This window comes from Sinocyclocheilus rhinocerous, unplaced genomic scaffold (assembly GCF_001515625.1).
Source record: "Sinocyclocheilus rhinocerous isolate Xijiao unplaced genomic scaffold, SAMN03320098_v1.1 scaffold1044, whole genome shotgun sequence".
In the NCBI taxonomy this organism is placed as follows: Eukaryota; Metazoa; Chordata; class Actinopteri; order Cypriniformes; family Cyprinidae; genus Sinocyclocheilus; species Sinocyclocheilus rhinocerous.
In genome coordinates, this window is record NW_015643736.1 from 211,508 (window position 1) to 225,337 (window position 13,830).

The 13,830-nt window shown below is 38.5% G+C and overlaps 1 protein-coding gene across 1 annotated transcript in view; it reads right to left on the reverse strand.

The window, feature by feature from the left end:
- ptprk (protein tyrosine phosphatase receptor type K) overlaps positions 1–13,830 on the reverse strand; it is a 159,848-nt gene that overhangs the window by 67,016 nt on the left and 79,002 nt on the right. The window contains exons 6-7 of the mRNA XM_016575224.1: positions 9,635–9,750; positions 7,183–7,357 (exon numbers count right to left, since the gene is read on the reverse strand). Coding sequence (XP_016430710.1) covers positions 7,183–7,357; positions 9,635–9,750 — 291 coding nt within the window. The remainder of the gene's footprint in view (positions 1–7,182; positions 7,358–9,634; positions 9,751–13,830) is intronic.

Below are 13,830 nucleotides of genomic sequence, written 5' to 3' on the forward strand. Positions count from 1 at the left end.
CACGCACACACACACACACACCTAGACTGCTGAACACTTCAATCACGCAATTGGAAAATGCACTTGCCCTCGACTCGACGTCTTATAGTCAGAGAAATAATATTTTTTTGTCATTTATTTCACACGCGCGGGGACCTGGCAGGGACATGTTTGATCAAAGCAAGGCCGAGTTAAAAAAGAGGAGGTAAAGGAAGAGTGTGAGAGAGAGAGATAAAGGGAAGGAGAATATGTGAGGGAGGAAAAGCAAAAGGAAATATTTCCTGTGGGAAGCATCACAGCTTTTTCATTGTAAAGTTTTGATGGGGCTTGTGAAGGGAGAGAGATGACAGCAACCGAGCGGAATATGGATCAGGGGACACGGCAATCTAACACCTGACGGACAGCGTTAGACAGACTGATCCCTGTCTATTGCACATCAGTCTGTCTCTCTCTCAGTGCTGACAGATGTGTAATCACCTCTCACACACTCGGCTTCTAGGTGTGCAGTCGGGCTCCAAAACTAACACTCATCAAGCATCAAATGCTGGTCCGACCCTTAACCAAAGTCTAACTCACCAATATAGGTGACATCTGACACCAGAAAACACTCTGACCGCCAACGCACTGCCAAAAGCTTGGGGTCAGTAAGATTATTTATTTTATTTTATTTAGAAATGAATACTTTTATTCATCAAGAACGCATTAAATTGATCAAAAGTGACAGTAAAGACATTCATAACATTACAAAAGACTTCTATTTCAAATAAATGCTGTTCTTTTGAACTTTCTATTTATTAAGCAATCTGGGAAAGTAAAATCCATCACGGTTTCCACAAAAATATTGGGCGGCACAAGAAATGTTTGTTGAGCAGCAAATCAGCATATTATACTGATTTCTGAAGATCATGACACTGAAGACTGGAGTAATGATGCTGAAAATACAGCTGCGCATCACAGAAATAAATTACAGTTTAACAGATATTCACATAGAAAACAGTTATTTTAAATTGTAATATTTCACAAAATTACCGTTTTTGCTCTATTTTTGATTGAATGAATGCAGCCTTGGTGAGCAGATGAAACTTTTGTGAAAAAAAATAATAATCTGACTGACTGATACTGAACAGCAAAATGTAGCAGTGTGAGCACTAATGAATATTCACAGTCTTTGCATTTGGCATGTTTGGCTAAATGTTGACTTTAGACCCAGAATGCAGCCCAAGTGAGCATCTGAAGGATATATTGGTGAAACTGAATGAATCATTGGTGCGTATCAACATCAGGAAGCCGATGCGTGTGACATTAGTGAAAAGCAGCCCTGTTCTGTTCTGTTCTCTCAGATTTCAGAGTTGTTGACATTTTGGCTCTTTTGGTTTGTTTGCGTTTGTTGTGTGTGCTCGTCATCAGGAAGTATCATCACGCTTCATCAAACTTTAACGATCTGTCTTTGAACTCGTGTCGTCGTCATGCACCGTGGAGGCAGCGCTGGAGTCTTTCAAATCTGCCTCGTCTGATCTCTGGCTGTCTCTCTAAGCGTATTTGACAGCCTGTTATCTAGTCATTAGAAAACCACTAGTAGTAAACAATCATCGTCTCCATATCGCTCTCACGTCTCGCTCCGACACAAACGCACCTGCATCTGAGAGAAATCTGTGGAGGTTTCTGTGGGTTCGGCCCATGTTGGGCTACTGAGGTGTGATTCCTCAACTTCTGGCTGTACAGGTTTGATTTGGCTAAATGGTTCTTGGAGGATTAAAAAAATGTTGTTTTTGATAATCTTCAAATCAGTTGTTTACAGGGATTCACCAACGTGTTTGTCAGCCGAACTCCTTGCCAGAAGTAAAATATTCACTTGAAGCCAGATTTTAAGTTAATATTTCAATAATTTAATCAAATATTTACATGTTCATGATTCTCTGATGTTGGTTAATGGTCACATGACATGCAAGTAAACAGATAAAATATTAAATATATTTTTCAGTGTTTTATTTTGATTTTTTTTTATAATTTATATTTTTATGTTAGATTGTTTATATATAGGCTGCACAACCTGGTCAAAAAATTATATTGTGATTACTTTGTCATATATTGCAATTGTGTTTTGAATTGCAATATGACATTTCATTTCATATAAAAATGTCTTGTGTTGCTAACGGAAATAGTTTTAAGGGTGTTCATACTCTTAGTTTTGGTTCTCGTAAAGAGTGAACACATGTTACAATGCAAATGTCTTAAATGATTCACTTTCAAGCATTCAAACCCTCAAAGCTTTACACATTTCAAATCCTCAAACTTCTGTCCTGGCAGAATATCAGTGAAATGCTGTAAGCTTCTGCCCGCAAAAATGCTGGAAGCATTTACTGTGAACAAGCCGCTCTGAAAACACACTTTTATAAGCTGCACGCGTGTAAATGAACACAGTGCCACTCTTCACTCTGAAACTTGCAATGCAGCAAACAGACTGCATTTTATTATTTCAAATTGATTTGATACTTGCAATTTGATTTAACATATACAGTACTTGTCAAAAGTTTGGAAACATTATGTTTTTAAAAAGTCTCTTCTGCTCACCAAGGCTGCATTCATTTACTGATCAAAAATAGAGTAAAAATGTTACTATTGTGAAATATTATTACATTCTGATATTTTTGCTGCTTAATATTTTGTGGAAATATTTTTCAGGATACTTTGACAAATAGAAAGTTAAAAATAACGGCATTTATTTGAAATAGAAATGTGTAACATTATGAATGTCTATACTGTCACTTTTGATCAATTTAATGCATATATGTTGAATAAAAGTATTAATTTTATCCTTGTTTATACAACTTTGTGCGGTCCTTTAGTTGGTAGGTTTAGGTTTGGACAATAGTATATTTAGACATTTTATGTCTATATTTAGACATTTTAGTCTTATATAAAAGATCATGTCTTTGGGGTCAAACAAAGCCAAACTTTCCTTATTTTGCTTTCTTTGTGCGGTCTTTTGGTCCTCACAAAGTAGTAAAAACAAGTTCACAGCACACACACACACACACACACACACACTCACACTCACACACACACACACACACACACACTCACACTCACACTCACACCAAACATTTGAATGGTAGTATATCATGGTTTCCACAAAACTATTGAGCAGCACAACTGTTTTCAACATTGATGATAATCAGAAATGTTTCTTGAGCAGCAAATCAGCATATTAGAATGATTTCTGAAGATCATGTGACACTGAAGACTGGAGTAATGATGCTGAAAATACAGCTGCGCATCACAGCAATAAATTACAGTTGAACAGATATTCACATAGAAAACAGATACATTAAATTGTAATAATATTTCACAATATTAGTCTTTTTACTGTATTTTTGACCAAATAAATGCAGCCTTTGTGAGCATTAAAAGACTTAAAACATTTAAAATCGTAATGTTTCCAAACTTTGGACAAGTACTCTATTTCAGTTTTATTTTGATTAATTGTGCAGCCCGATTTGCTGTAAAATATTACATTCAATTTAATTAATTATCTTTTCATCAACTCACAAACCCCCATTTGAGAAACCCTGGTCTATTCATTTTTGGGGACTATAAAGTAGATGGTTTTCTGAGTGACGTCAGTTCCAACTGGAGGCTTTACTTGAAGAGCGAGTTTGTGGTGGTCTGTCCAATAAAAACAGGGCAGTGTTTATTGACTGCTTGCGTTCGAATCTGTTTCACAGCACACGTCTTGTCAATTCGGTTTATTCTCTACAAGCACGAGAGGGCTAATGTCGTTACTGGAAACCCTGGGCTAAACGCGCCGAGGCCACAACTCTGTTCTGTTGTGTTTTTTTACTTTTTGCTTTTTTTCCTCTTCCATCTTTCTTCCTGCAGCTGGGGGACACGCAGGTCGATGCTTCTCCAGCATAGGAATTCGCCACTGAAATTTTCATTTGTTACAAAGCGGCCCCAAACAGCCGGGAGGGCCCGCTGTCGTCCCGCATTAGGGAGAGTGGGAGCTAATAAAGCACTCGCCCGGGGTCACGCGCGACAATAGGCAACTCCGTGCCAGCTCCCATTAGCGCACGCACAAATCCATGGCCCAAAAATTTCCGCTGAAATTACCATCTTTGGTATCCTTGTAGCAGGATGTCAGCTGGGGAAGTGTGGTGGAGATATCTGAGCTGTCAGTGTGGCTGCTACTCAGCTGGCCCTTCTGCCCTGCGGCCGCCGCTAACTATTGCACTCCTCTCAAAGTCGCATCTGTGCACGGGAACCTCACGCGCCACTCTCCGGACCCAAAACGGCAGCGCTCTCGCGTACAGAAGGGTTCGGGCGAAGTCACCATAAAAGCACCCAATGAGATTTGTTTGCATAAACAGGTTGTGCATATTAATATGGCATCATGCGCCCAATGGTAATTCAAATATGAATACGTTAGTATTATTTAGCGGCGTTTAAATAAGCAGATGATCGCTGTAGCCTGCATCTCGTTGACTTGAGCAGAAGATCACAGAGCTTTGGGTGATGAGGCCTTAAACTAGTTTATACAGACACAGCCTTTATTCATTATATATGATCATAAACACGCCTTCTCTAGCCTTTCATAACACAGTTGAATATTCAGAAACTGCTCAATTAATAATTGGCACTTATATGATAACAATATAATTAGATGGGATAAAACTGTCACAGGTGTATGTGCATTGTGTCAAAAAGAAACAAAAAAAACAGGCAGAACATATTGGGAAAACACATCTAATTAAAAATGATAAAAAATCAAGAAATATCATTATAATACTACTCAACTGTAAAGCATTTCATAATAATTTTATCTTAGATAACAATATTTACTATTATTACTATTTTAAATAAAAACAGTACAATCACAATACTAATATTTATTTATTTTCTCAGAAAACCACAGGGAAACTTTTCTTTTGTAGACAACTAATTTATAAACCATTCTCATTACAATGTAGCGAATCAGCTCATGGGGAAATATGAATAATTAATCATAACTAGTTATAATTAATTACAAATATTTAGATCCGCTGTAGATATTTACTTGACCTCTCAGGGTCAACTGTCTGTCAATTCTAAGAACGTTAATTTCCTGGTTAAGGGAAATAACTTTCTTACTGTACAACTCTACACAGAGCCTGCAGCATAAATCTGCATGATTAGGGACGCCAGTTATGAGTAAACAATGAACAACGTCAAGTGTGATACAAGTAACGCTTTATTAACTACATAAACACTTAAACTAGTCTAACATACTACATAAACAATTAAACTGGTCTAACATACACATAAACACACACACACACACACATACAGTTGGTATAGGAAAGGGTTAAAGCTTAACGCAGTAGAGAGAAGGGAGAATAAGAAAATGAAGTTATGGAACCATTTGCATATTCAGCAGATCTACACCTGAGGGAAACGTCAGATTCTTAGTTCAAACACACCTTTGTAAAAAGGTGCAAATGATACCTAATGTATCAATTAATAAGACTAAGTTTGAATACTTGCACGTCTCGTCTGTCTGAAAGAGAGGCTTGATGCAATCTGAAGGTTCAAGTTGATCTTTGCTGAAGTTGGTTGATGAAAAAGAACCAGTTTGAGTCAGAGAATCTTGGTGAATGGAAAATCAAGGCCGAAGGCCTGGCACAAAACTTAGGATGTCCTGGAGCGTTGTAGCTCACATCTTCTCAAAACCTAACAGAACCACCGACTCTGGGCGGGTCACATGGTGTGAGGCCTTTAAGGTCGGAGAAGATCCACGCCTCTCAAGATGGGCTTGTCCAATGAGAAAGGCCGGAATCCCAAGTGGGAGTTTTGAGATACTGGGGAGTTTTTATGACCCTTTGTGTGAGGGCATGGTAATTTGCAAATGGAACTTGAATCGAAATTACTAAAGATTCTCAGGACACTAATATATTGCCTATGTACCAACATATAATATACACGCTCGTTTAGATCATCAGAAGGCGAATTCATAGATACTAAACATGGTAGGATTACATATAGGCAAGATAACAGGAATGGGTTCCATCATAAGCATGCATAGAATAGTCTAAAAATATCAAAGACAACATACACCATGACCTGAAGGATATGTGTGTTCATTCAAAGAAAGGTTTTCCTATGAATTAATTAGTAGAAAAGTCCATTTCTACTGTGCATTGTGCCTCTTGCTATGGAACATGCAGTGATTTTCCCTGCTTCGCATTCCTCTAGGCAATAAACCCAGTGATATCAGCGTTGGTTGCCATGGAACCAGAGGCCTGTTCTGCCCTCCTGAGGTGTTACGCATTTCGGGGGAAGGGTCCATAGGTCCTCATATGGCTTGTTAACTGAGGGGTGTTACAGAGTATTTGTTAAATATAGCTAACAAAATATATATTGTGTGTTTGATTGGTCCAGACGCTTCACCATCAACATCAATTCCATGTGACAGTATTAAATCTAGAGTATGATTTCGACAATGAGTAGGTCCTGACTCGTGTTGTCTAACCCCAATAGAGTTCAGAATGTCTATGAATGCTGATCCCAATGAATCTTTTTCATTATCAACATGAATATTAAAATCACCGACAATTAAAACTTTATCTGCAGCCAGCACTAACTCGGATATAAAATCAGCACATTCTTTAATAAAGTCTGTATGGTGCCCTGGTGGCCTGTATACAGTAGCCAGTACAAACATCACAATGTCATTAACACTTGTTTCTCTGGATAATGTTATATGAAGCACCATTACTTCAAACGAGTTATACTTCCCGCCCTCTGAGAAATGAAAGGTTTTCCTATGAATTAATTAGAAAAGAGTCAATTTTTACTGTGCACTGTGGATTTCCTATGGAAATTGTAGTGAGAAAGGTGTTTCTCAACATGCCATTAGGTCGTAAATGGATCTGGTCTAGCAGAGGTGTCGTGGTTGCCATGGTTACCAGGGGGGGCCTGGTGTCGTTGCAGACATCCTGGCATCCAGTTTATTGGGTGAGGGGACTGTGACGATTTGTTAATCTAATGAATAACTGATTTGTTAAATCAAATGAAAAATTGTGTGTTTGATTGGTCCAGACGCTACAACAAACTTGGGAAGATGTTTGGCATATAATGGCTCCCCCTGTCAGAGCTCAGAGTCTGAACTATGCATTTTAATATACAGAAAAGTACAATGATGGCATAAGTAACAAAACAAGGCTTTACCTCTGACGATGAGCCCAGCAAAGTTGGAGACTCCAGATCCTCTCTCTGATTGGGTGACGCAGCGGTACAGATCTTGGTCCTGGCTGCTCACTTCTCTCAGCCGGAAAGAGGCCGCAAACTTCCTGTGGTTGATGTTTTTCTTCTCCGCCACTGGAATGTCCTCTCCGTTACGCTGCTGTATGTGACAACACCAGAGACGAAAAATCAAATATCTGCAGGTCTAACTGAACAATCCAGTCATCTGCCCTCAGTAAAACTGCTTCAGATGTCATAACTCAACAGTCAACAGTCACAATTATCCAAGTTTCGTGCTTGAAGAGTTTTGTCATTTTCAGAGGAAATTAAATCCGCCGACTAGATATTTACTGGTAGTTACTTTACAGATCAGTGTTGTTCAGGTATAAAACATGGATGAGGAAACAATCGACAGTACAAAAATAAAACTAAATAAACAGAAATGATCTGTGATCAGTCTGTGGTGTTTCCTCAGGATTTGTAGCCATTGTAAGCCATAGCTGAACTACAGTGATGTATGATACTCTACTTATTGCTTACTTAGTTGTGGTATACAGTAAAAGCCTTTCACCTGGAAACCGTACGTGGATCTATTAAATAGATGCAGAGATGGGTTCACATGCTGTGAAGGATTAGGGCTGTTATGCTCATGAGCGGTGAAGCTCCAGTGCTATGCCTGAGAGAAGCCGTGAAGGACGGCGGTCAGTGTCACAGGTCATCAGTGTGAGTGAAGAGTGAGAGCGTGCGCTCCCAACCATCACTCATCAGCCTCTTCAACACTGCCGTCTCCTATTAGTCAGAAGACACCAGCACTCGCTTGCTTTCTTCATTTTTTAATGAAGTCACTTCTGCTACACACTTTCCCACCCCGTCAGGCACTTCCTCTCATTCAGTCTCTCGCTGATCATTCGTCTTCTCAGAAAGTGAAGGCCTCTCATCAGTTAATCAAAATCAAAGGTCAGCGGCAGGGCTCCACCTCAGCGCGAGCACCACATGCAAACCAAACCCGCTGACACTGACATCATTAAGAGAGCAGGATGTTTCTTCGGGATGAATAAAGTGGGTAAGTTTGAGGGGCGCGAGAGGAAACGCTGTCTCTGTGACAGGCTCAGTTTTAATGAAGCCAGCGTCTCTCCAGCTGCTTGATTAGTAATTGTGGTTATATATACACCCGTTGACCATGAATATGGGATATAGTTTCCAGCAATGATGCAATTCTTTGACTATTGTGAAACCAAACTTAAAAACAGCAGAATTGTTTGCTCCCGCACATCCTGCACTTGACATTCCCGGCCAATTAGGGTGAAGCTCGTCTCGCTGAGAGCTTTGGTCTGATCTAAAGACCGGCTCGTGTTAAAAACTCTATCTGAGCTTCAGCTCAACGCTCCTCAACAGATCACAAACCAAAACCAGTCACAGCTTTTGTTTTGACGGGTCACAGACAGCAGGGCGAAACGATACTTAATCAAACCCTTGTGAAAAAGAAGTGTGCTTAATTGTATTACTTGTGCACTTGTAGTGTACTTCAAGTATTTTTTTAAAAACCTGGACTGTGTTATTTGATACTACATTTAATAGATATTACATTAGAAATTACATTTAATATTATTAATTGGGGAGTGTATTTTAAATGTATACTAAATTGCAACTTCATCATTACAAATTACAAATATATTTAAATACATGACATACAAGTTTCAATATAAATTACATTAAAGTATATTTTGGTTTATCATAAACGTTTGTCAGCTCTAACACTTTAACCATGTTAAAGACAAAATAATTATGAAATTACATATAAAGATGTACTGAAGTCCTTAAGTGGGTCAAAAAACACTCTAAAATTCAACCAATTGAACTCTATAATATTTTAATTTAAACAACACTGCATTCAGTCTGCAATTAAAGGGACACAAAAGAAGATATTTTGAAGAATGTTAGTAACCAAACAGTTGCTAGAAGCCATTGACTTCCACAGAAAAAAAACAAAAAACAATGGAAGTCAATGGGGACCAGAAACTGTTTGGTTACCAGCGTTCTTCAAAATCTCTTCTTTTGTGTTCAACAGATTTGGCACAAGTGGAGGGTGAATAAATGATGACAGAATGATCATTTTTTGGTGAACTATCCCTTTAAGTATATTCTTTTAAAGTAAATTATTTCCATAGTAAGTACTCCTTTTAAAGTATGTTAAAGTGTACTTCTTTTTCACAAGGGTAGTTATGATAGCAAAACAAACAGACTAACCTACTTTTAAAAGGGAGGACAAAACAATCCCAGTATCATTTGGTGTTGATGTAAAGATGGACTGAAGTGTGAATTTTAAAGGCAATAATGTCATATTTTACAGTCAAGGGAAATGCGGCAGATGCTGGACGCGTGCTGGTTTAGTACAGGTGTGTGTGTGTGTGTGTGTGTGTGTGTGTGTGTGTCCCACCTGCAGCCAGAGTTTGTTGTTGACGGCATCACGGACAGTGGCGATGCACTGGAACGTGGCGTTTTGTCCGGCATTCACCTCCACATCCCCCAAACGCAGGAAGTGAGGCGATTTATCTGCATTCGAAGGAAAAGACAGCAACACATGACATTATAGCTCTCAAATACCGCAATACTAAAGAGTTAAAGGGGTCATATGATGCGATTTCAAGTTTTCCTTTCTCTTTGGAGTGTTACAAGCTCTTGGTGCATAAAGAAGATCTGTAAAGTTGCAAAGACTAAAGTCTCAAATCCAAAGAGATATTCTTTATAAAAGTTAAGAGTCAGCTACACCTACCTAAAACGGCTCGTTCTAACACGCCCCCACATATCTACATCACTATGTGGAAATATTAGCATAATGCCACCCAAATGTGCACGCAAAAGAGCTGAACACTCCCACAACAGGCACATTAATGCAGGAAGAATACATACAGATATCATTCAGTTATATAGTACACACACAGCAGTACCCAGAGTTCAGCAGGCTGCTGGCTACAGCTCACAGCAACTAGTTAATAGTGAGAATTGGTCACTAAAGTGTTACATTAAAACTAATTGAAGGTTGAAGGTTTGAGGCCTGCAACGGATGAGCCTTAATTATCACCACTGTGTCCCTGATCAACAGCTGAAATCATGTGTAAGATCGAAAACTAAAGGCTGAGTGACTATTTACTTAATCTGTAGTAATACAAAGTTTGTCACAGGAAGGAAACAGACTGAAACAGTGAGCACCTACAAGTTTAGTGGCATCACTTCTTTTTATGATCTGATTCCAGACAATTTTCCAATAAAGAGTTGCGATCCATGAACCAAACCAATCGCAACATCTTCCCCCATCTGGCTCTGAAAGTAAAACTGTTCCTCACTGTCAGTGTTTCATTGGCTCTCTCTCTAGTTTCATTAGACTGAGTGTTCATTTGGCAGATCTGTGGTTACAAACACACAGAGAGGAACAAATGAGATGAAGAGAAGAAGATGCAGATCTCGTGTATTTCAAAGCTACTGTGTCAACACATCCTCCCGCAGTTTCACATCATACAGGAACACATGACTAGAGTTTCTGATGGGCTGCCCTCAAAATAATTGCTCTTTTACTGCAGGAAACACAGCAACACAATTGATGTCCAACAAAGCTCCTTCATCTCCCTCTCTTCCAGCATCATCTTAATAAGATGTCATCCGTGATCAGCCGGAAGCTTTATTAGCAGCGTTCAGAGGGAATATAATCCATGTTGCGAGTGGCATTAATCCCTGCGCTTCCGTGGACTAGCTGTTAATTGGGAATACCTGTTACATTATCAGAGCTCAGCTCTAATCGCAGCCAGCAGATGAGACAGACAATACACACACACACACACATACACACTCTCTCTCACACACACACACACACTCACTCTCAGACACACATCGCTAACCTGGAGAGACGCTTCGCTGGATGACAAAATATTAATCACTTAAAATAATATGTGCATTGCTGACATTTGGAGTGCTGAATTGTAAGCACGTGCACGTCTGCTGATTGTGCCGTCACTCGACCCCTAAACGCTTCATGCTAAGTGCAGTGCTTGGCATGTAATAAGAGCTCATTATATATCAGCCCTCGTGCAGGGTTCAGACGTGTCAGAGAGGACGGCAGCTCTCCATGTCACTTATTTACTGCTTGTGCTAATACTGCCCTCTCTGATCATTTATTGATCACGCTGCTCTTTACTGCTGATGTGCTCAGAAAAACACTTACCGCTGCAGAGAAGACGCTCATGATCAATCCCTGAAAATATTTCACTTTTAGAAATTGATCAAAGGATCATTTCATAGCAAGATTCAACATGAAACGGTATCTGTATCATTTTGGTACTGTGTAGTGCAAACAGATTGAAACAGTTTTGCTGTCATTGCTAGTGTGTTTGTCAGCATCATCTCAACAGTAAAGATCAAACTTCTTTTTTCTCTACTAATATTGTAATTTTGGCCCCACCCCAAATATTTTATACACACGCTACATTTTACTAAGTTTGGGGTCTGTATGATTTTTTTTTTTTTTACTGCTACATTGTTTTAGGCTACATTTACTTGACCAAAAATACAGTAATATTGTGAAATATGATTACAGGTTAAAATAGCTGTTTTCTATGTGAATATATTTTAGAATTAAATTTATTTCTGTGATGCGCAGCTGTATTTTCAGCATCATTACTCCAGTCTTCAGTGTCACATGATCTTCAGAAATCATTCTAATATGCTGATTTGCTGCTCAAGAAACATTTCTGATTATTATCAATGTTGAAAACAGTTGTGCTGCACAATATTTTTGTGGAAACTGTGATGCATTTTATTTTTCATCACAGATGAACAGAACGTTTAAAACAACAGCATTTATTTGAAATAGAAATCTTTTTTAACACTATAAATAGGGTACACATTTTTACCAATACATTTCCATGAATTGTCCATGACTATGTATAATATAAGAATAAAACTGTTCAAATGTTCACATTTATCATAGCATATGTTAACTAAAATGAATGACTACTAATGCTACTTATTTGCTTTCTATTTGTTTTACTAATAATTACAAGCTGCGACTGCGCCAGACGTTACTCCACGCAGAGAACATATCATCACATCAATGAGTATTATAATCGATTTAACCAATATTACCAACTAGACTAAGGACCTGAATTTCATTTAGGAAACCGTTTATGTCTAACAGTAGTATTCAGGTACAGAAATAGAACAAACTGTAAATTAAAAACAGATTAATCCTTAAAATTAAAGTTAGTGATGAGTAGTGATGGTCTTTTGTTGTTTGATTAACATTAATGACAGACGCCACAGCTTTATTAGGCTGCTGTCTCTTTAAGACAGATCCAGTGTACTGATACACAAGAGAACATATCATCACATCAATGAGTATTATAATCGATTTAACCAATATTACCAACTAGACTCAGGACCTGAATTTCATTTAGGAAACCGTTTATGTCTAACAGTAGTATTTAGGTACAGAAATAGAACAAACTGTAAATTAAAAACAGATTAATCCTTAAAATTAAAGTTAGTGATGAGTAGTGATGGATTTTCTCTTTGTCTTTTGTTGTTTGATTAACATTAATGACAGACGCCACAGCTTTATTAGGCTGCTGTCTCTTTAAGACAGATCCAGTGTACTGATACACAATGGTTTGCTTTCTCAACAACTGCTTACAATTCACTTAAGACAAAACTGACTGTGTTTATGAGGATACTCGCCAGGACGGGCATTTTGACATCTTTTTGTGTGTATTTGGCCGCTTAAGCGCAATAAGCTGCGGAAAAATAACTCAATTTGGTGCTCGCGAGGTGTTTTGCTTTATGTGCGTGCGCTTTGGAAGTGACTGTGATTTAAAAAGATGTGCAAATGATACAGTTTTGTGAAGATGCAACAGTGACCCGATTAGGCAAGTGACAATTCTGTCAACTGTCCCGAAACGTGAGCGGAAATCTCGTATCGCAGCATGCAGCAGCTCTCTCGTAGTGCAGGTGAGATGTGCTGATGTGAAGCTGTTTTGAGAGGATGAGATACCTGAATCACTGCTGTTTTCATACGACTGATTCGATCTGATATTCTGTGTGGATTTATTTACATCTAACCTACATGCTATATTAAATAACTGAGTAAAACTAGGCGATATATGCCCGATCCCACTCCGACCTGATTAAAAATATATTCTATTGCACAGAGCTTTGTGAAATTAATTTCCATGACTTTTTCAAAACTTTCTGGGTTTATTAATTTTTCCTAAACTTTTCCAGGCTTTGAAATTGGCATTTTAAAATTCCATGACTTTTCCAGTATTTTCATGACCGTACGAACCCTGTATCAATGTCTTTACGGTCACTTCTGATCAATTTAATGCATCCGTGATGAATATATATCCTTCTGTCCCAGCTGAATAAGCACATTCAGCTATAAAATGTACAAGAGTGTGAGTTTTAGGAAATTATAGCTGCTTTAAATAACAGGGACAGTCCTGCTGAGTCTCTTACACAAGGACACAATGATGATAGTCTGGGAGGTTTGAACCTTTTTAGCAGTCTAGACTTTTAACTACTAACCTCCACACACACACACACGCACGCACGCACACACACACACACACACACACACACACACAC